At 41.9% G+C, this 24,143-nt stretch overlaps 1 protein-coding gene across 1 annotated transcript in view; it reads right to left on the bottom strand.

Moving 5' to 3' along the window:
* Window positions 1-4,366: 4,366 nt before the first annotated feature.
* The window catches only part of GRM8 (glutamate receptor, metabotropic 8), a gene marked incomplete at its 3' end in the record, with an annotated part of 420,665 nt that continues 400,888 nt past the window's right edge, over window positions 4,367-24,143 (bottom strand). Inside the window, exons 3-5 of the mRNA XM_015409512.1 lie at window positions 7,681-7,816; window positions 7,040-7,194; window positions 4,367-4,504 (exon numbers count right to left, since the gene is read on the bottom strand). Of these exons, the coding sequence (XP_015264998.1) occupies window positions 4,367-4,504; window positions 7,040-7,194; window positions 7,681-7,816 (429 nt within the window). The remainder of the gene's footprint in view (window positions 4,505-7,039; window positions 7,195-7,680; window positions 7,817-24,143) is intronic.

Raw genomic sequence — 24,143 nt, 5'->3', positions numbered from 1 at the left:
TTTCTAGGTATTCCTTTATTTGTTGAGGGTCTTGTGTACTTTGTAGGTATAATTTCTGGTAGAAGTTCTCCACAATTTCCTTTAATTCTTTGGCTCTATATTTTAACTTTTGATTTTCGTCCCTTAATGCTGAAATTATTCGTTTTTCTCTCTCTTTTTTGAGTTTATACGCTAACCATCTGGTAGGTTTATTGGCATTTTCAAAATAATATTGTTTCATATATTCTATGTTTTTAGCTAATTCTTGCATTGATAAAATATTTAATTGATGTAGTATTTTTATTTTCAGTTTTATTGTATCTGATTCCGTTGTTTTCTTCATTTTATCTTCTTCCGCCTTTATGTTTTCTACTAAGTTATCAATTTTTTTTTCCTTTTTTGTTTTTTTCCTCCATGCATCATGGTTAATAAACCAACCTCTTAAAAATGCTTTAAGTGTGTCCCATACTGTGTTAATTGAAATCTCTTCTTGTAAATTCCTTTTAAAAAATTATTGTATTTCCACCTTGGTATTTTTTATGAAGTCTTTATCTCTCAGAAGTGCTGTATTTGCTTTCCATCTAGTTCTTGGTTTCTTGGAATGTCAATGAAATAGGACTATGGTCTGCGTAGATACTTGCCGTTATATCAGCTTCTTTTAACTCTTTAAACATTGAAACAGTTAACCAAGTCATATCAATTCTTGACCAAGAATTGTGTCTAGGGGAGTAGTACGTATAATCTTTTTTATCTAGATTCTTGGTCTTCCAAGCATCTATCATACAGTACTCTTCTGCCATTTCTAAAAATCTTTTTGGTAATGTATTACCCGATTTTATTTTATTTTTTTGTTTTTTCTGTCAATTTTAGAGTCAAATACCGCATTATAGTCTCCAATAATGCAGACATCTTCAAATTGTTTTGTTTTTAGAATATTTTTGATTTTCTTGGCTCTGATTAAGTGTATATATATTAATAATTGATCATTCTTTTCCATTTCTCAGTATTGTTATTGCAATTATTCTTCCATCTTCTGATTTATAATAAAGTTCTGGATGGAACTCTTCCTTTCCAAATATAACAACTCCTCTTTTCTTCACCTTATCTGCTGCTATAAATGCTTTACCAAAGAAACATTTTTAAAATGTTTGGAAAGGTCTAATTTCTGATATTCATTAAAGAGAGATCCACACCACTGTATAGGCACTCTGCTCATGCATCAAAGATTTTCAACTCAACCAGTCACTTGAAGAAGAAAAAACACTAACCTCCTCTGCAGAGGCTTAAGGGGTAAAGAACTGTCACTAAACAAAACATCTGCCCATGTACACAGGACAGCATTTTACATTTAGGCACAAGGTTGATGGGATCCTGACCATAACATAGTATGATCAAATGAAAAGTGCCTCTTGTGACCTACCACTGGTGAGCTTCATCTCATTCAGCTGGTGGTTGAGCTGTTGTGATGCCACAAAACATTCACAAACTTTTGAAAGGGAAGATGTCACCAGTGATATGCTTGACAACAATGTAGAGGAAAGTGCCATCAAATCACACCTGACTTATGGTGACCCCAAAAGGTTTTCAAGGCAAAAGATGTTCAGAGGTGGTTTGCCATTGCCTTCCTCTGCATAGTAACTTCCTTAGTGATCTCCTACCCAAATACTAACCAGGGCTGACCTTGCTTAGCTTCCAAGATCTGACCAGATCAGGCTAACCTATGCCATCCAGGTCAGGGCTTGACAATAGTACACATTCTGAAATATACATGGCTGCAGGGGATCACATACAGATACTGGTCAGGCAGCGTGGCTTAGGGCTAGAATTGTCTGAATTAGTCAGAGGAGCAAAGCTGCTTAATTAATGAAGAGATGAATACAAAGAAGGATATTTCATGTAATTATTAATCCCTAAATAAATCTACCATAAGCAGAAAACCCAATATAGAAGAGATTTAAACAATATAATTTTGAAGTTCACAAACACATATCAAATCTAGATTTGAGTTCTATTATAAGCACCACCAGCCTCTTCTAGGGAAACAAATATTATGGCTTGTTCAAGACCTGCACAAATTAGGCAAATTTAATCTTGCTGTATATGGCTCATGAAATATCTTCTCCCATTTCTATTTTTAAGAGTGCAGTCAGTCATTATAGGCATTTAAAGGCTGATTAGGTTTGCAGAATAGTTAAAACAAAATGCTAACCTTACAGAAAGATAAAGCTGCTTTTTAACAGTAAAAGGGACATGCATGAAGGAATGATTTTAATTAACAATTGGAGCAAGGTTTCAATGAGAACATCTCTTTACTAAAATAAATAAATAAATCACAGTGTAAAATAAACACTCAGGGTCACTGCCATACAAGAAATTCAGACCTACTCTTAATGGAATTGGATCCTTTTACACTGCCACAACTTGGTTCCATCTTTTTAGTAATGTGAAAAGAAGAATGGGAATGACACATGTAAAAATAATTAGCTAAAATGAAACAAACCAATATTTGGCTTAACCATTAATATGATCAAGTATACCTATTAATAATATTAAATGGAAAGATAAACTTGTATTATCTTTCCTAATGATCGTTCTTCAACACATGTTCAGCTTGCAGTGTATCTTTTACATATGGAAGATCTGCATCATTATGGTACACATTACACTATGAAAGTTTTACAGTGCCATGCTAAGTAGAGTTCTACTTCTAAGCCCACTAACTTCAATGGACTTAGAGAGGTACAACTCAACTTAGGATGGCACTGTACATTGGTTAACCATTTTTGGTGTAGTAATGAATAAGGTGTTTGACTATAGTTGAATGAATACGCATATTCCCATTTAATTAAAAACAGCTAGTATGCACTGCTAGAAGGCAAGGCTCACTTCAGCATTTTTATTTTCAGTCCCTATTACGGTATCACACTAAGACCAAAATAATTCCAAAAACAAACAAGTGTGCCTTAAATTTTGCTTCATCAATTAAAACTTATCCCTGATGATTTATCACTGAAAATTCTGGTTGATTAATGTACCAATTAAACCAATTAAATCTTACAGTTTTATAAATCACAGTGTATTCTTCCATTCATCAATCATACATGTGAAAACTTCTTCCTTCGGTTTCCACAGAATTCACCAGAGTATCTATTAAAGCAAATTCCTAAAAAGAAGAGCAAAGTCTTTTGCTTCTAACATTAGATACATTAGGTACACAGCTCTTGACTTTCACAGTAAATAAATGTGTCTGACTTTTTTTTCTATTAGAGTATATGGGGAGGGTCATAATCACTTCATTCACTCTACACAACCAATTAAAATAACATATGACCAGTCACAAGTCACAGCCACTATCACCAAAACAGAGGTACCTGCAGAAATGAATTCAGCAAGCAGCTTGGAGAAACCACTGTGGGTCATCAGGCCAGTGGCTCAGAATGGTCAGCTGATGTATCCTCAAGAGACTTAATTGTCATCTGATAGTCTACAGGTACCTCTTAGCTTCTCCTGTTCAATGATCCATTAGAATTTGGAGAACATGACCTTCCTCAGTTGAGGAGAGAGGACAGAAGTGTGTCTGTTTTTTGTGCATGTGGAAGGGAGCCAACTTTTGAGAAACAGAGAGACAGAGGCTGCGGTCACACCTACCAGTTGAAATGGAGGGGAAGTGAGGCTATCCTCCGGAGGAATTTGGCATGCAGTTGCGAGATCACACAGCCCTTTGAGGCTGTGGGCTTAGCCCGCAATTGTGGGTGAGTCTTTTTTCCCCCATTTGTCCATTTCGCCCGATTTTCCTCGTGCATAAATGAGGAATCACACCTCTGCACTGAGGGTCCCCTATGGAGTATGTGATGATGTGCATACTGTGAAGGGGAGAAAAAAACATGGCACAGAGTCAGGATGGCCTGATCAGACCATCCCAATGGCATGAGAGTGTGCATGAGTGACCGAACAGGGGAAAGTCTGCCCGTGGCCCACCTTATCCAGATAACACTGGACTTTCCCCGGTGTCCTTTAACACCACTTCCGTGGCAGAGCAGCAAGGGTTGCCAATGACTGCTGTTGTCTGATTGCTCCCTTTAGATCCGCAGGCATTCGCACCTATGTCGGATCTAAAGGAGCGTGTGATCGCAGCCAGAGAGAAAGACAGAGAGAGAGAGAGACCTGTTGGCTGAAGGGACACTGAGTCTCTCTAGGGAATCCACTTTGGGGCATCAGATCTGCTGTCCTATAGGGGTGCCTCATTGACTCCATTTTGTGCACTACTTGTCTATTTGTAAGCAAAGCAAACATAACAAAGACATCACAAACTATTCTTATTCAAACCAGGCAGCTCACTGCTTGTGGAAATGCAAAGCTCATAACAGTACACATTCAAGCAGGTTACCTGTGCATTTCTTTATATTGCTGTTTCTTTTTCCATGAGAACCCAACTTGCATCCAAAATTTTCTTCCCAGAATTCTGCAAACCACACATTCCGTCTATTATTTGCAAGAGTTCGGCTTCTAAAATATCGATCAAAACCTACATTAATAAAAAAAGATAGAGAAGAAAAGATATCACCACAGATTTCATTAAGTGAAGTGAAGTGAAATCTTTGCAAGTTGGGTAAGAGAAATATTATACATACTTAAGTCCAAGGCTGATTTCGCACTAGAGCTGCCTCAATGTTGCGCCACCGTTTGCCCTGATACTATTGGTCAATTTCACACCCGAAGCTGCGGGGCTGCATTTTGATTCGCGGCTTCACCCGATTCCCCCCGCAGTTTCGTGATCCTTTTTTTGAGGATCACAAAACTGCGGAGGAAATCGAGCAAAGCCGCAGGTCAAATGCAGCCCCGCGGCTTCAGGTGTGAAATTGACCAATAGTATCGGGCCAAACAGTGACACAACATTGAAGCAGCTCTAGTGCGAAATCAGCCCAAGTATCAGAACTTTGACTCACAAAAGATCATACCCTGGAAAATTTTGTTGATCTTTAAGGTGCTACGGGACTTGATTTTTGTTTTACTACTACAGAATAACATGGCTACCCACCTAAAGGTAGGAATAATTGTATCACATAAAATGAATCACTGTTTAAAAAAAAAAGGTCTTGGTTAGTAGAGCCATGTTCTACAAATGCACATTCTAGTTGATGGCTTCCTCTGCGTATATCCATGTAATGCAGCTCCCTACATATTAGAATACAAGAAGCAGATGCAGCAGAAACAAGTAAATCAGCACACAAATGACCCGGCAGTACTGATTCACAAGAACATTAAAAGGCTGCTCTGAATCTTGGTCTACTTTTGGGGAAGAGACAGTTAGAACTAGGGGTGAGTTGTAGTGATATGATCATCTTTGCCTTCTCACCTATCTCTGACACTCTCAGGTGCATGAAATTGCAGAAATCTCATATATTTCTACATAGCCAATCATTATATAAATATGCTGCCTGATTCTTTAAAAACTCAAAACTCTATAGCTCATTTGGAGCTCCCTGATCTTTGCTGCGATTTCATAGCACATAAGGCTCCTCAGTATGAACTACTGTCATTTTAGTACAGTACATGCTCTTCTTTATTGGGAATTCTGTTTCAGTAGGTTGTTTTATTTTAATCAATCTATTAAAACATTTATGCCCCATTCTCCCCCACCCACCCCCCACACACTGGGGACTCTAAGCAGCTTACTTATAAAATATACAAAACTACCATTTAATAGTGATATTCCAAACAGGCTCCTCCAGCAGGTGATGGGATATAAAGTCACCCTGGGTCTGGCAGCACAACTCACACAGGATCACGGGCTGCAAAACCAAACAAAAGGGCCAAGATCCCTTTGGTTGTGGCCCTTCAGCTCATGGCTTTGGACAAGCCCAACCTTAAATTACCTGCAAAAAGGGGAGGGGCAATATGAGCAGCAACACACTTTGTTCAATGGGCTCAGGTATTTCCAGTTCTCTCCCCCTCTACAAGCTACTACTTTAAGATCTAGGACCAAATAACAATTAATAATAAGTAAGCGCCATCAAGTTACAACTGACTTACGGTGACTCCTCATAAGATTTTTCAAGGCAAGAGATGAGCAGGGTTTGCCATTACCTGTTTCTGACCCTGGTATTCCTTCATGGTCTCTCATCCAATTATTGACCATGGCAAACCTTGCTTTCTTTCAGAGCTCTGACAAGCTCCAGCTAGTGCTGGGCTATTCAAGTTGCTACCTATGACTAAACAGGGATCATGTAATCCAGGGGTCTCCAACAGGTAGCTCCGGTGCTAACAGCAGCTCACTGGCTCCTGCAAGATATCTCCTGCATCACTCATAAGACCAAATAATAAAAAGATCTGCTCTAGGCTTTTTTAATTTAAAAAACCTTTTATTTCATGGATTTCTCTTGGTGTTGCTTAGCTGACAGATTTACTTCAGGTGCTCTTCCTAGTCCATGTTCTGTTTCTAGGCTAGAAGAAAACTTGGTAATACGGCAGGGGAGGGGGGAGTAGCTCAGAATATTTTTTTCATTACTCAGAAGAAAAGGTTGGTGATCCACTATTATAATCCCTTTGCAACTGTATTTATCAGGCCTAGAATTCATTCCACCAGATGGCATCAGTAAATAGGCATACAGATGGGTAGGAGTGGAAAGAGAGATATTGCTGAGAGTAGGATATTATCCCGTGACTAGTGGGTGGGAAACTAAGTACAACTTTCAGCAGGAAATGCCACCAAATAAAGTAATTCCTTTGCCTTTTACTATGAGCGTCACCAGGCTTAATGTGCATCTTCAAAGTGAGGCAAAAGTGACAGCCCCTGAATTCTTCTCTGGCTTGGATGATACATCCAAGAATAATTACGTACAGCAAATTCTCTGGCTCAGATGCACCATCAAAGGCAAGGAAAGGGAGCACGTGAGGCTCCACTGTGTGGCACCAAACCATAATTTGGTATTATATATAAACTGATCCAAAATCTCCATCCCTGTTTATCATCACCCATCGTAGTATGTTCAAAGTACCAGAAAATGTGCACTTCAGTTACTGGGTTTAATCTGTACTAGAACAGAAGGGGCAGTCTTACCATCAATGGAAGCTCTTTTGGGCAAAATGGTGACAGCTCCTTCTGCAATCTCTTCTTGCTGATAAACAGGTGAGATTTTAGACCCCCAACTGTCTGACCCTATCCAAAGAAAATGCCCAGTTTGATTGATTTTCTTGGCTGCTTCTAATATTCTCCTGTAAATAAACAAAAGAGATAATTCCATAGAAAACTGTTAATGTTAAGAGATCCATGTAATTGGTTGTCTTTTATCTAGTTCAAACCCTTTTTGTGTTAGGACTATGTGTGTATGTAGAATTTAGGTCAACTACTACAACTTTTCACTCACACCTTGTTTTTTAATTGATTTCATCTATTTTGATCACTATGTTACAAACTACAGACATGCTCTTCTACTGCAGACCAACATGGCTAATCACCCCAAACCAACAACCTTCATGTCATCCTCAGTGACTTAGAAGTTGTTGTCAGATCTCAAGTGAGGCAGGAACCACCAAATACTGTGGAACTGTTACTAACTACCAGTGCCTCAGGACTGCAAGAGCTTCTACATTGCCTTCAGGCCTGCAGCCTATCAGAACAAGCAATATGTGCGAGTAAAAATATAACTTTCAGTAACAGGTTGTCCATCCCACACAAGACTAAAATAGACACAGAAGCACCTGATATCATCCTCATTTGCAAACATGATCACAGCACGAGCATTAGGAGTGTCCATCAAGCGCCGAATGAGCTTGTCAAATTCTCCTGGTCTTGGTTCACGGGGGATTTTTAAGGACTGAGCAATGCAAACGCCACCTAGGAAGGGGAAGAAAGCAAAAGCAAATGGATGCAAAGTTCTAAAATACTGCTGGCATACAATTCTATGAACAAGTGAATTTATATGCTTAGCAAAAATCATTTTGGAAATGTAATCTTGCAACTGTAATACACCCACTGCCATCCACCAACACAAAACCTTACATGGCTACTAAAGAAATCACATTCCTATTTTTTTGAAATGTCGTTACAGACTTATATTTATAGTAGAACAATACCTGTGTGTACAGAATTTCAGTGTTCAATCTTTCTCTTGCAGTGCTGAGCATTGTGATTTATTAAACATGACAGTAAGTATGGCAGTAAGTTAACAATAAACTTTATGGTGGCTACAGCCCAGTGGTAGTGAACTTGTATATGTCTCCTGTGAATGAGACTCCTATCTATTCAAATTGCTATCCCAACATTAAACATCTTAAAGTTCTGTTGGATCATCAATTAAAATTACATATTATTTGCAAGTGAAAAAGCACAAGCCTATTGAATATATTTCTACATTCCTTCCAGAGGTGGAGCTAACTGTGACCTTTAAAGTTTTGACTACCTTGCAAGAAAGAGATTTTTTTGAAGGTGTTATCTAACTAATTCATCCTACAAGGCAGTAAACTCTCAAGAGAATTAATACATAGGGACCATTAAACACCATTCAACCTTTTGGAAACACAGTGCTTGAAGACCATGCCTCATGTAGCATGGTTATTAATGAAGCAAATTTAAAGAGCAATCCTAAACAGAGTTATACCCTTTTAAGTCCACTGAAGGCAATCAGCTTAGAAAGAAAAAAATTGTCTTCAGGACTCCACTGGTACATTGCTATGGCACAACGTTTTAAACTATTGCATGATTTGTCAGTGACCTAAAAACAGCCCTAGAAAAACAGGCTTGATGTTTTCAGAATTGCTTTAAAGAAACTAACATCACACATTTCTTCACACTGAAGTGGGAAGGAGTTTCTAGGAACTGAAATTTGCCTCTCTCCTATAATACTATAATACTTAAACTGAATGACAACTAACTCATCCAAGCAACACAGGCCAGTAGACTTCCAGAAAGTTGTTCCAGGCAGAACAGGAACCACAAGACAGATACTGAACCTAAGCTTAAGCAGTGATGGTGGTGACGTTTACAGAATTATTACAATATCATTGCATTGTCCTCAAATGTTTTGAAGTAGGACCCTCTTCTAAATTTACCACTCTTTTCAGGGCTTGCTTGTAAAGTAACCCCATGCTACTTCCCTCTCTAGCACAAAATACAAGAGTGGCATATAAGAACATAAGAGAAGCCAATGTTGGATCAGGCCAAAGGCCCATCCAGTCCAACACTCTGTCACGCAGTGGCCAAAAATACCAGGTGCCATCAGGGGGTCCACCAGTAAGGCCAGGACACTAGAAGCCCTCCCATTGTTGACCCCCCCAAGCACCAAGAATACAGAGCATCACTTGCTCCAGACTGAGAGTTCCTATCAATACCTTGTGGCTAATAGCCACTGATGGACCTCTGTTCCATATGTTTATTCAATTCCCTCTTGAAGCTGTCCATGCTTGTAGCCGCCACCATCTCCTGTGGCAGTGATTTCCATGTGTTAATCACTCTTTGGGTGAAGAACTTTCTTTTATCTGTTCTAACCCGACCGCTCAGCAATTTCATTGAGTGCCCACAAGTTCTTGTATTGTGAGAAAGGGAGAAAAGTACTTCTTTCTCTAACTGCTCTATCCCATACATAGTCTTGTAAACCTCTATCATGTCATCCCTTAGTCGTCATTTCTCCAAGCTTCTCCAAGCTCCACAGCTTATTTAGGGGTCTTTGATGAGGAACTTTATCAAAAGCTTTCTGGAAGTCAAATACCACTGAAGAAGTGTATATTTTATTTGTTCCTTTTCTGGATTTATACATACATAACATTACTGAGCAACAGGTTGTCTTTCATGGCCAGTTCACATATTATGCAGAGGCAAGTCTAAACCTTCCATCATGCTTCACAGGAACTCATCTTCCAGCTCACCCTTTCCTCCCAGTGCCCTTCCTGGACTTGTTGTGACCCTTCTCTAAGAGGGTCTGACTCCTGACCCACAATTTGAGAATCACTATGAGTTAGTTTGAGGGGACAGTGAGAAGGGCAATAGTCCCATACTAGAGATTATTAAGAACCTACGTACAACTTTTCATCAAGCTCTGTACTATTCCTCTGCATAATACCATGAGAAATTTTCTTTTTTCTCACAAGTCTATGTGAGAAGTAAAACTAGCAAATTATTTTAACGAGATTTGTAAAATGCAATTTCCTATCAGCAGCCCAACATCATTGTTTAAGACGTCTGGGAAAGTGTTAATTGTAAATTAAGAGCATGAGTCCAGTAGCACCTTAAAAGCTAAAAGAATATGTGGCAGGGTATGAGCTTTGGTGAGTCACTGCTCACTTCTTCAGATACTTCAGAGTAGTGACTCACAAAAGCTCATACCCTGCCACATATTTTGTTAGGCTTTAAGGTACTACTGGACACTTGCTCTTTCTTCTTCCTCATGAAGTTATAATATCACCTTAATCCAGGAAGTCTCTTTCCTTGATAATGAAACCAGGGCTGCTAAGTGGAAAGGGACTACTCACACACCATGGATGAAAACCAGAAACAAGCCCTCCATGCATGAACCTCCAAGAACATGTCTATGACCAGCTCATACCTAGGAAAAATATAACAAGTATGTAGTCAAGCCCTGAGCTGACTGTGGCAAGAGTAGCTGTGACTAAAGGTGGCTTTGCACATCCATCTTGGGTATGGTTGCCAGGTCCCTCCTGGCAACCAACAGGGGATTGGGGGACTTGCCTGGAGAAAGAAAACAGCCCTCATTGTCAGCATCGCACAGGAAGTGACATCATCACACCAGTGAAGTCCAAGTGATGCTATGATATTTAAGATTGGCTTCTACCAAAAAGTTTTGCCCAAATACTAGAGACATTGCTTGTGTGATGACATCCCTTCCTGTGTGACACCAGCAACAAGGCCTGGGACTTTCTGTTTCTCAGATAAGTCCCCTGCTGTCCTGCTGATCAGTGGCTGGGGGGCAGGGCCTGGTGGCAGGGGACCCCCTGCCTCCACCAGGGGGTCTGGCAACCCTAATCTTGGGACTTATTTTGCCTCAGCCAGGGCTATTTTTGGGCTGGAACACACCGGAACAGTGTTCCGGCTGGCCTTGCAACCCGTCCCGCCCTGTCTCCGCTGCGGAAGGCCTGAACAACCCACCCGCCAGCCTCCCCGGGCCCGTGCTGAGGCACTGCGGCTTGCGGGAGGCTCTAAGACCCTGCCTGCCAGCCTCCCAGGGCCCGTGCCAAGGTGCTGCAGCCCGCGGGAGGCCCAAAGAGCCCACCCGCTGACCTCCCCAGGCCCATGCTAAGGCACTCCAGCCCACAAGAGGCCTGAAGACCCCGCCCTCTGGCATCCCAGGGCCTGCACCAAGGTGCTCCAGCCCATGGGAGGTCTGAAGACCCCACCCACCAGCCTCCTTGGCCTGTGCCTGAAGAGCTTGATGGGGTGAGTGAGGGATCTGTGGGGGGTGTTGGGGGCTTGATGGGGGGTAGGAGAGCCTCCCTCCCCCATCTCTTTGCCTTCTTTCTCTCCCTCCTTTCCTTCTCTCTTCCTTTCTCTCTTTTACTCCTCCTTACCTCCTTCCTTCCTTCCTTCCTTCTTCCTTCCTTCCTTCCTTCCTTCCTTCCTTCCTTCCTTCCTTCCTTCCTTCCTTTCCCTCCCTCTTCCCTTCTCTCCCTTTTCTTCTTTCCCTCCTTCTTTCCCTCTTTCCTTCCTTCTTCTTGTGGTAGCAAGTGTCATGCACATCTGCTCAACTTTAAAAACTACACTTTTACCCAGGGGTCATTTCATAGGAAAAAAGGTGTAGGAGCTCATTAGCATACCTCATTAACATACACCACACCCCCTGACATCACTGAAAGTGTGCCAGAAGGCAACACCCACTGCTCAGGCTCCACTGGACTGTTTTGGATTGCTAGCTATTGGGGGAGGGATGCGCAGATCTGCCCTAGCAGAGGAGGGAGAGCTTGTACCTGAATAAACCTTGGCCTTAAAGGTCCCACTGTACTGTTTTGGATTGCTAGCTGGGGGGGGCGGGATGTGCAGATCTGTGCAGGAAGGAAGGAAGGAGGGGAAAAAGAGAAGGAAAGAAGGAGAGAAAGAGGGAAAGAAAGAGGGAGAGAAGGAAATAAGGAGGGATGAAGGGAAGGAAGGAAGGAGGCTTCTTGCTCTTCGTGGCCTGGGGCTGCTGGGAGCAGGGGGCGGGGCTTGTTGCATGTGCCCACCCCCTGGGCTCTTTACTGCCGGAGCTCCGCTCCTGTGTGCTCCTGGAGGAAATGACCCCTGCTTTTACCATATTTCTTGCATTGTGACTACGTTCGTTGAAATCCATTGGTGCCTACTAGCAACAATATTGCTTCAATATATGAGGGTGTGTTAATAACTATTGAAACATGTGGGGATCATCTGTGCTTTGCCATGAGGTATTGTAATGACTGGCACTAGACTCATGGTGAGTGGACCAATCTGTACCTAGAGATTCATTTGAGTGCAAAACTTGCTTTTCTAGGGTTACAGAAAAACATTGCATTCTGAGCCTTCAGTTAATGTAGAATAGAAAGTCTAAATAACAATTACAATAATAGCAATAAAACGTTTCCCATTTATATTAGTGGAGAATAGAATAGTTTGCCTGTCTTTATTAAAGTCAAGGTTACTTTTTATTGAAAAGAAGGAACTTGTTCCAGATTGTAGGAACAATGTAACATGCAGACAGGGCTAAATTCCCCAATTTTCAAAGAAAAATGATGAGACAACACATTTATGGTAACAATTTAATGTTCTTGTTCCTCTCATTTGTGTTTGAATAGGCTTCTTACACTTTTGTTGGCAAGGTAGGGCTTGTAATGTCTTGTCAGTCAAGACATTGGGGGGGGGTCACTGTAGTTGAATGGATGACATTTCTAACTTCCTGGAGCAATTCTGGAAAAGCACAGACTGAGAGTCTATTCCAAGGCAGTTATAATTAATAACAAAGGGTCTGATGTGTACAAGAAACTATGAGCCTCTCTTAGAGGATGAGGCCTGTGGTCATTCTCTCCCCCCTCCCCATTGCTTAAGCATCATGTTGAGGACTCTGATGCATCTTTAGTCTTCTGGGTTGACCATTGCTTGAGAATGTGGCCTAATATGCTAATGAGCTTTACTGTCAGGTTGTGGCCTAATATGCTAATGAGTTTCTGTTGTTGGGTGTGCTATTATGCTATTGAGTTCCTTCTGGGCTTTTTCTACAAAAAGAGCCCTGGCCTCAGCCATTTATTGTATAAGAAAGCCCTCAGTCCAACACTGACTTTTTCTCAACGCTTTTTCACCCTGCTACAATGGAAGTGTCAAGACCTGGGTTTGGAAACTTATAAACGCAAGCATGGCCTCCACCATTTGGCAACACTCTTTTTTCTAAACTCATTCTAAACTCATGTCATTTCTAACCTTGATGTATTTTGTTTAAGTTTGTACCTATTGGTGTAATATTATGTGTTCTAACCCAATTATTGCCATGTGCTTTGGGTGATTTTTGTGTGTCTGCCCCTGGGATAAATATGGATCTACTATCCATTTGAATGGCACTACATTGGTTGTTGATGGTGCCTCCTCCTGAGCCTGAAGAGGCTTCCGAGGTGTCATACATTTTAAAAGACAGGTTAGCATGAATGCATTTAAATAATCTTGAGTAACAACCTTAGCCATTCTGACACACAGTAAATCAGATAAAGAGATCTGCTATTTTGGAATTAATGTGGCTTCAAAAACTGATAATATACGCTGTGGGAAATAGTGAACAGATGTACTGTTACTTTTTTGTTACCCAAGTATTCAGGGCTCAGTGAGAAAAATGGTCTTGGAAAAGAACATTAAGCTTTCAAGCATCCCCTAAAATCATCCATGCACAGGAAAGAAAACTGATTCTTAAAGAACAGTGACAGGGGAAGGACAACATGTTACCTCATAAATTTTACTAATAGAATTTTCACCAACTACCAGTCATGCAGTGGCTTTTAAAGCAAACCATTCCCCTAGCATGTAATAGACCCTGAAAAGTTACAAATGCTTATCTATTATATACTGCATTCTGTCATATTTAAAGAATGTCTATCCAGGAATTTAACAAAAAAAAATCTGCCGTATCTGAATAGTTATTTTCCTAGAGTTTAATGGCACAAGAGAAACACCACTTCCAACATTAGAACAGTTCATTCGATCATTACTACACTGGGCAATTCAGCATTTCTGTGTTGAAGAATGTCTTTGACACTAATCGGAACAAATCAAAATGCACTTCAGCCTTTCCCCTACATCCATAATAAATTCTACAAGCTCTCTCCTGACAAACAAAGCATTTGCTATATCTTCCTATCTGTACACTACATGCCCAGCATGTTGGAAACAAATGACTGTATATTGATTTACTGGAGAAAAATCAACTCTGGAGTGTCTTAAGCAGGGCTTGCAAACATAATCCACCAATTCCATGATAATTCAATGTCAATAATAATAAAAAATAAAGGCAAAATTGCCAAGTGGCTAGATTTTTGACATAAGCAAGTAGAACAACTAGGTGGTACTGAGCAAGTCACTACCTAGAAGCCTCCATTTCCCAGGTACAAAACAGACACACTAGAAATAATAGCCATATGTCATACTTGCATAGTGTATTTCAAATGCTGAAAGCTCTTCACATACATTAGTAGACTCCAATTAGACAATATGTTACATGCTGAGAAAACCCCAGCCCAACTCATGTTTAACATGTGACCCAGCACTCACCTTAAAAACAGTGGTGGGGTCCAAATCAGCTCCTGAGTGCCCACATGGTAGCAAAACAGGCTTCATCATTAGAACGTAAAAGAAGCCAATGTTGGATCAGGTCCATGGCCCATTCAGTCCATCACTTTGTCACACAGTGGCCAAAAATACCAGGTGCCACCAGGGGGTCCACCAGTGGGGCCAGGACACTAGAAACCCTCCCACTGTTTCCCCACCTCCCGCACCAAGAATACAGAGCATCACTTGCCCCAGACTGAGCGTTCCTATCTCGACCTGGTGGCTAATAGCCACTGATGGACCTCTGCTCCATAAAGTTTATCCAATTCCCTCTTGAAGCTGTCCATGCTTGTAGCTGGCACCACCTCCTGTGACAGTAAATTCCATGTGTTAATCACTCTTTGGGTGAAGAAGAACTTCCTTTTATCTGTTTTAATCTTACAGCTCAGCAATTTCATTGAGTGACTACAAGTTCTTGTACTGTGAGAAAGGGAGAAAGGTACTTCTTTCTCTACCTGCTCTATCCCATGCACAGTGTTTCCTCTAAGCTGAGTCAGTGTGAGCCAGCTCACAGTTTTCTAACCTCTGGCTCACACAGTTTTGTCTTAGCTCAGGAAGAAGGGCTCCAGAGCAGACTAATTGATGCAGTAGCCCAATCACTCACTCACAACTGTAATGCCAGCAGCTCACAAAGTAGAATTTTTGCTCACAAGACTACAGCTTAGAGGGAGCATTGCCCATGCATAGTCCTTTTTTATTGCTTTTATACTATATACTACCAACTACACACTACAGATTCAGAGTAGCAAGGCTCAATAATAATCTAACTTTCGCTTTAGATACTTCCCTACAAATTTATGTTTACAATATGTAATTAACTTTCAAATATAAAGTATTCAAATAAAAAAGACAAATATTAATTATAATAACACATGAGCAATAGTATATATTCTATAAAGCTTATCATAAAAAATCTCAGATCTTCATTTTGATTACTTCTTCTCTTTACGCTTCTTCTTCTTTTGCCAGGGGATTTTAACCTTGTACGATCTGGGAGTGGATGAGATCTTGGCCTGTGGCTCTTAGCCTAGGGGCTCTGGAAGAAGCCCAGGAAGAGCCAGAAAGCCAGGGCCCTAGTCTCCTTGGGCTCCCAGTAAGGTAAGTAGACTACTACCCAACTTGTTTTTAACACATCATCTAATCAGACCCTTAGAAATATTTGCACCATATGTAAATTAGGCTATTATTGTTATCATGTAACAGATGGGAGGAGACAAACTGAGAGAGCACTAGCTTATCTGAGGCAACTTAGGGGAAGACAAATTTATTCTGAAGAGTGGTGCATTTCAGGTCTTTCTCAACGGTATTTGGAGGCATTCTGTCGACTGCAAATGTGTGTTCAAATGCTCCACTTAGAATTAAAACTATTTCAGGAAATGGCTACATCTCAGAAATTCCTCTCATCTGAACTGCCTGAGGCAATAATGAGAGAATTAGCAGCTGTGTGCCTGACAGTAACCTTGACCAACCAAAACACTTAACTCATATTAGCACCAAACAAAATCATCTTGATTGGTGGTCTTGCCGACAGTAAATATTTTCCCCCAATTCAGGGAGACCATGGCTCAGTGACAGAGCATCCACTTTGTATACAGTTGGCTTTGGCGTCTCCAATTTAAAAGGATCAGGTAAGTAGGTGACATGAAAAACTTCTCCCTAAGACCACGGAGAGTTGCTGCCAGACTGAATAGACAATACTGACTTTGATAGACCAGTGGTCTGATTCAGTATAAAGAAGCTTCATGTTTTCAATGCATTATTAATGCATTACATTAGAAGCTTTGGAGATTCTTCTTGATTGGCTGTGTGTACTAGAGCTATTTTGTTATCTGGGTTCACAAACATGCTAGGTAGGCAGATGCAAAGTTTGTTAGGGGAGGTAGAGGTATAAGCTTTGCCTTCATCCCTTGTAAATGGGCAGGACAAAAAAAATCAAAACTCTCCCCTTTACTAAAGACTAGGTAAATGCATATAAACATACAAGCATACATAACATAACATAACATTATTTATTACGGTCAAAGACCCATCAAACAGCATACAGGATCAAATAGCAATCCCAAGTTACCAAAACACTACAGAGAAGAGACATCATAAGGAGTATTAAGGAGGTGCTTGTGCTTTGCAAATGCAGTAAAAAGAAATTTAGCAACGTTCCTTGATATTGCAGTGGATTTATCCTCCAATAGATATTTCAACACAAGTTCCTCAGAATGGATTGCTAGTTGTCCTTGGACCCTAAATGACCTTAATATAGGTGTAATTGGCTCTTTCTTCTGCATAATAAGAGCAATGAAATAAAATATGGGGGAGGGTCTCAATTGACTCAGAGGGGCATGAGCAAAGTCTCAAATGCCTGGGGATACATTGGAATCTTCCGGAAAGAACTGTGGATGGAAAAGCATCAAATCTGGCTCTGGAGAAAGCCCATCTATGATTTGGGTTGGAGATATTAGCTAGATATAGAGGAGTAGTCATATAAATTTCGGGTTTCAGAGATTTATAGAGCGGCGGGGTTGCGGCGTAAGTCATTTGCAGCTCAATATCTCTGAGACGTTGAGCGACAATAGATTTTGCCCTGGCATAGCCGCTTTCCAGAAGTTGGTACGGGTCTAATCCTAATGTTCTCAATTTGTTAGTGGCTCTGGTGGACCACTGGGGATAAGGAGATGCGGCCAATAAGAGTGGAAATAGCCCAGCGGGGAAAAGGTGGACTTTCAGCCAGAAGCAGAGAGAATGCAACCATATATTCAGTTCGACTGTACTGAGACCAGCTTCTTGTCTCAAAGTGACAATGGAAGTACATCTTGGAGTATTAAATAAAGATCTCTGGAATTTTGATTGGACTAGGATACAAGCATACATCCTGAGACCAGTGATGACAAAGGTTTAGGTTATTTCTCTGTGAGAATTAATAATTCAGGATCAGAGGTCTCTTTGATATCTTCTTAAACGGGCAGGTAAAACAAAGAGCTATGTGGGTAACCAATTTGTACAAGCTGGTCCATTCAGATATAAAATTGTTTCCCTCACACAAAATCTGGCCCTGCTGTATCCTTCCTCCTATCTCTGTGGCCTTGCTGAGTATTTTGCTATTTAAAGCATCCCCCGCCCCCCAGCAAGTGAAAAGTCCCTTCATTTGTATGAAGGCAGCCCACTACTGGTTCTGCCTTTACAATGGCCCCATTCACCTTCCCGAAGTGCATGGCAGGCACCTGGGGAAGTGCCTGAGAACACTATGGCACCTCTGGGAATCAAACTGTGGAACGCTGATTTACATGAAGAATACAAGACATCTTAATGAAAATATTACACTTTTAAAAAGGATTTTTTAAAACGGGAGTACCAGAGAGCACTCTGCTCTTCTCAGGTGAAAAACCAGTAGACGAAAGATTCTTTTGTTAAAAGAGCTGCTAAGTCTACCATTCTGTTTTAAATGGAGTGAACTAAATAAAAACCCAATTTTAAGTGGCTCAAATATATCAAGGAAAAGGTATTTCTTAAAGGAAAGTTTCTTATTCACACAAAGAATTGCTATGGATAGAAATTCCAGGGGGGCCCTCCAAAAAAAAAAGATTAATATAGTAACAAGGATCTGTGGTTCACCAGAATCCATCTGTTTGAATAGCAAACAGATCATAAATCGCAAGCAGGACTCTTGAACAAATGAAAAAATACCTGCTTGTTATCATTGCTCTAAATTATAGTGCAGGTGTTATGCACATCCTCATACTGCTTTTTATCAATTCTAACCAAATGAATTAAATCTGTATGTGTGTGTGTACAAATGGGCTGTTTGGCTGTCTTATGTCTGCTGGGTTAGCAGGAAGGGGGAAGATGAACTCTGGGGCTTGTGTCTCCAGTAATCCTGCATTGCCCATTTTATCTGCCTCAATCCCAAAGCCAAGCATGTTTCTTTTAACAAAGACTGCATCTGCAAATCATTGGCTACTGTGTTGCTGTTGCACTATAAGAATCAAAACTGGTCCAATAAAAATTTCCACTGGAGGGGGGGGGGCATTTTCATTTATTCTCACCAACTTCCTCCATGTATGCTGTTCTTTGGGATCTCCCCAGGCAGATTGGCCACTTAAATTACAGGAAAATGACCTGGAGGTCATTGCTTGCCAATTCAAGCCACGTTAGCTCCACCATTGCTACTGAACCCCTCAGCAGCAACACGGATTGGTCCCAGCAGACCAACTGCTTCCTCCCACACTGCCACCATTTTGAAGAAGGAAGCCATGAGTTAGCACTTCAAGGGATCTGTTGGCACTTCAGGGAATCATTACTTTGTTTGCTGCTGGGACATTTTAATTTTGTAGTCTGCCTCTGGGATGCCTTAAGCACCAGGATGAGGATTCCCAGGAGCAATTTGGGCTGTACTGGGCGGGAGATGCAGCCCAAATGCAGAAAAGTCCAATGCACTAATAGAAATCCCTTCTATCAGCAGAGATTTTGTGCAGGATCCAATCCATCCTTTGCGATGGCCTTGTCTCCATAAGAAAATCCAGTTGCAAATGATTGCTATAATATCTGATGGTGTGTGGGTGCCACAAAACTGAGTGCACCAAACAGCGCATACACTTATCTAATTATAAATGATGCATGATCTGATCATGATGACTTGTGAGAAATCCAAGCATGGCAGCAAATTGTGTGCAGAACACATCAGTGGCTATTCAACCAGTCACCATGCTAACGGCTGACAACTGTGCAAGCACAAAATGACTCAAAATTCTGCTAGTTTTAAACTGCTAACAAATTATCACCAAGATGATATGGGGTGCTTTGGCACTGTGGGGAAGGAACATTTGATTTTTGATTGTCTTATTTGCAAAAAAGTTCCAACCTTCTCTACTAGGAATATACTATTGCCAGATTTATTTGCTCCCTTAAAAGTTGGATCTTTATGCTAGTTTCTTCCCATTTCTGGCAGACTCAGCAGTTGTTCTAACACCAGCAGCTTGCACCTACAGACTTGTCAAATGAGAAGTGCTCTCCAGTACCCCTGCTGAAAAATCTTTTTAAAGAAATGTAGAAAGACTAGAAACTAGCTGCCATCTAACAGTCCTATTACAAAGGTAGAAGATTTCAGCTCAGTTCATTTTTTATCCCAACTTATCTCTCTTTATAATAATTGTGTTTTCGGGTGGCACTCTCCTGAACATTCCACATGCTCCCAAATCAGTTCGCTCCCTGATCTGTCACTCAGAAGTTGTCCCTATCCACTGGCTGCGTTGCCTGAGTCTCACCTCCAATATTCTAAACAGTTTGCTGTTCCTCTCCCCCCAATAGCCAGTCGGAACACATAGGTCATTTGCATATACGGCCTGATTGGCCTTTGCCTCTAACATTCTAAACAGTTTGTTGTTGCTGTTGCAAGTCATTGAATGTGTCCTGAGGTAAAATACATATACCAATTTTCCATTAAACGGTCACTGGAGTTGCCAAAATACATACCCCAATATTCCCTTAAATGGTCACTGGAGTTGCCAATCTCCCTGTGGGGCCTGGAGATCTCCCAGAAATCACCATGTTCCCCAGCCACAACACATCATCTCCCCTACAGAAAATTTCCCAGCTATTACAATGGCTGCTTTGGGCAGTGGACTCTATGGCATTATACCCTGCTGAGGTTCCTCCACACCCCAAACCCTGCTCTCCCCAGGCTCTACCCCTCAAATCTACAGGTGTGACCCTCCCCTTAGTATTGCCAGCCTCCAGGCAGCACCTGGAGATCTCCAAGATCAGTTCTCCTGGAGAAAATGGCTGCTTTGGGCAATGGACTCTATGGCATTATACCCTGCTGAGGTCCCTCCGCACCCCCAAACTCTGCCCTCCCCAGGCCCTACCCCTCAAATCTACAGGTATTTCCCAGTCCAGAGTTGGCAACCCTGTAACTGGCTATGGAACCGCTTTCCAGACCCTTGGAACCAAGAAGACATGGCATAGGAAGAGGTGCTTTTCTACCTTAGCTGCCACTCCATAACCCCAAATCAACATAAGTCAGGGGTGGAGTGAACCATACCTGTTACCATGAGGCTGTCCTCCCATACTACCCACTTGGGGCAGCAAAATGACTTGAGACAGCCCTGCCTTATAGCTAAGCAGAAGAAAAGAAACACGGCTTGCCTCCCTCCCTTCCCTCTTCCACCCCACCAGCCACAGTCGGGACACTCACCTGGAGCTTCCTTCTAGAACTCATTGTATTTCTTCCCACAATGGGCCTTACTCCTAGTCTTCAATAAATAAGGGGAAATCATTTACAAAAATGAGTGGAAAGTTCTTGTAAACCAATGAAACAAAGGAAAAAGACTCATCCCAGTAACTACCTACATGTGTCAGAGCTCTGATCTGCTTATAAAACTCCCCTCGCTATTATATATCCATGTGCACAACTGAATGTGTTCATGGATCAAGCCCTTCCATGAAGCGGTGACCTCATACACACAAATGTCCTGTGTTTATATCTGAGAGCATATGGACTCAAACATCTCATTTTTCACTAACATACTCCTTTCAGTTCCTACAAGGTTGTTGCAAAGATTCAGACTTCATGGTTTGATAAATTATCTGGGGGTGGGGCATTATTATTCCATTTTTCATTTTTCCTGTGAATCCTAGTGCTGGTTTTTAAGCAAGAACATGGCAAGATAAACACATTGGCTACAGTGAACCAGTAGACATTATGTACCAGGACTTTCAAAAGGCTTTTGACAAGGTACCTCACCAAAGACTCCAGAATAAATTTAGCAGTCATGGGATAAGAGTAAAAATCAATGGATAGTTCTCACAATGGAGAGAAATAAGCAGTGGGAGTCCCACAAGGATCGGTATTCAGGCTGGTACTATTTTACTTATTCATAAATGATCTGGAACTAGGGGTCAGTAGTGTAGAGGCCAAGCTTGCAGATGATACCAAAATATTCAGGATGGTAAAAAACAAGTCTGACTGTGAAGACTCCAAGAGAACATTGGTAAATATAAGGTGATGCACATAGGATAAAAAATCCCAACTTCAAATCTAGGCTAATGGGTCTAAACTTGCTGAGACTGAGAGGGGAAAAGATCTTGGGATCATAGCAGATAGCTCAGTAAAAGTGTCAACCCAGTGTGCTGCAGTGGTAAAAAGGCCAACTCTATGTTAGGGATTATTAGGAAAAGGATTGAGAATAAAAAGGCCAATATTGCGATGCCCCTGTATAGATCTATGGTGCAACCTCATTTGGAATACTGTGTGCAGTTCTAATCACTGTATCTCAAAAAGGACATCGAAGAGCTGGAAAAATACAGAAGAGGGCAGCCAAGTTGATTAGGGGGTTGGAGCACCTTTCCTACGAGGAAAGGCTGAAGAGTCTGGGACTTTTCAGTTTAGAAAAGAGATGACTAAAGGGGAACATGATAGAGGTTTATATAGTTATGCATGGGATGGAGAGAATTGACAAAGAGAAATTGTTCACCTGTCCCAAAATACGAGAACTTGAGGACATACAATGAAGCTGATGGACAGTAGGTTCAGGACAGACAAAAGGAAATACTACTTTACACAGAGAGTGAATAAAATATTGAATTCACTGCCAAAGGATGTAATAATGGCCACAGAAATAAACAGATCTAAAATGGGATTCGATAGATTCATGGAGGACAAGTATATCAACAGCTACTAGCCATGGTAACTGAGGGGAACCTCCACATTCAGAGCAGACCCATAGCCAGAATTTTTTTTCTGGTGGGGCAGGGGAGCGGGGAACTTAATTAGATTAAGTGGGGTAGTGAAGGAAAGAAGGAAGGCATGCCTTCTCTCTCTCTCCTTCCTTCCCCAGCCCCTCCCCACACAGCTGCAGGGAGGCTAGGGAAGGAAAGGGAAGCCTCCCTGCCACTTCTGGTCAGTTTCAGTCCTCACTAATAAAGGGTTTGGTTTAACAGCTGTTTGTTGGGGAGTGAAACTGACCAGAAGCAGTAAAGCTACTTCCCTTTCCTTCCACAGCCTCCAATCACTGCGGGGACAAGGTGCACTGGAGATGGGGGGCTGGGGGGGTCTGGCACCCTCCCAGGGTGGGGCAGGACTCCTCCATGGTGGGGCTTCACCCACAAATGCCCCACCATAGCTACAGGCCTGCTTCAGAGGCACTAAACCTCTGAATACCGGAACCAGGAAGCAATATTAATTTAATTGATTGATTAATTAATTAATTTGGTTTATACCCTGTCCTCCCCACCAGGGAAGGCCTTGTCCTCTATTCCCTGTTGTTGGCCATCCAGAGGAACTGCTTGGCCACTGTGTGAGACAGGACTAGAGGGACCATTTGTCTGATTCAGCGGGGATCTTCTTATGTTTTTACTAGGCTGATACCCATGCTTCGCTATGGTATTTAAGTTCCATAAACCCAGTTATAATACTGATGATGTGAAATTTGAAACATGACATTTGTTGTAGGAATTCTAATGGAGAAGATTGTAGTGTAAGAAATGAAGCGAGACATACGTACTTTCCCCCCCACTCTACCGAAGGACCTCTCTCTAGACCACATTGGTGGTTCTGTCCTCCGGTGCTAGGATCACCAGGCTGCTTGATGAGCTCACTCTGGAGCAGGCCATATAGAACTGTCCATTTAAGAAGCAGTCGTCTGTTAAGTCAACTCTTGCTACCTTCCACGGAAGTGATGGCCTATCTACTTGTGTTCCTGGATTGTTTTGCTCATATGGAAACTGTGTTGTTCTGAGCACCTCAGGGTGATCTTGCTGGTACTTGGCCTGTGCAGCTCAATGCACTGCAGGAGTACTATGTGCAAATGTCTTTGCTGCATTCCTAAGTTGCCTCCTCCTTGTAGCATTGGTGTATCTGGCTTACGTTTGCCAGGAGCTTTCTAGGGGGCAGTAAGAGGTGAGAGGTGTGAGGGGGAGTTGGTGTGAGGTAGTGGTGATGTGGTGGACATTTCTTCAGGTTCAGAGGGAGGCATGCATCAAAATGGCTCCTAGAAACATCTTTTACTATCTCCCCATAAACATTCATACCCTGGCCCTGCTCCTACACCTGACAGACACTGGTCTGTCTGGTGTTAGGGGAGATTTTATTTAAAGGCATTGGGGAGGCTGGGCAAACAGCAGTGCTAAGGCAATCCTGCTAAGCAAACCTCCCCAGCGGCTGTAAGCATCCCACCTTGTCTCCTGCCTGTCCAGTGTAGGACGGGGAGGGGGAGGAGTATTTAAAGCCACTGTGGAGGCAGGGCTGGCAGGATCACGAAGGCATTACTGCTGGGGCAGGCTCCCTTGTGGCTTTAAGCACCCTGCAACCACCGCTGCACCTGACAGACAACCGCCTGTTAGGTGTAGGAGGTGGGGGGAGTGTGTTGAAAGCCATCCCACCTCCTCTCCTACACCAGACAGGAAGCTGCCT

This window comes from Gekko japonicus, unplaced genomic scaffold (genome assembly GCF_001447785.1).
Source record: "Gekko japonicus isolate JY-2015 unplaced genomic scaffold, Gekko_japonicus_V1.1 scaffold1090, whole genome shotgun sequence".
NCBI lineage: Eukaryota > Metazoa > Chordata > Lepidosauria > Squamata > Gekkonidae > Gekko > Gekko japonicus.
This window is presented reverse-complemented; position numbering and strand designations above follow the sequence as displayed.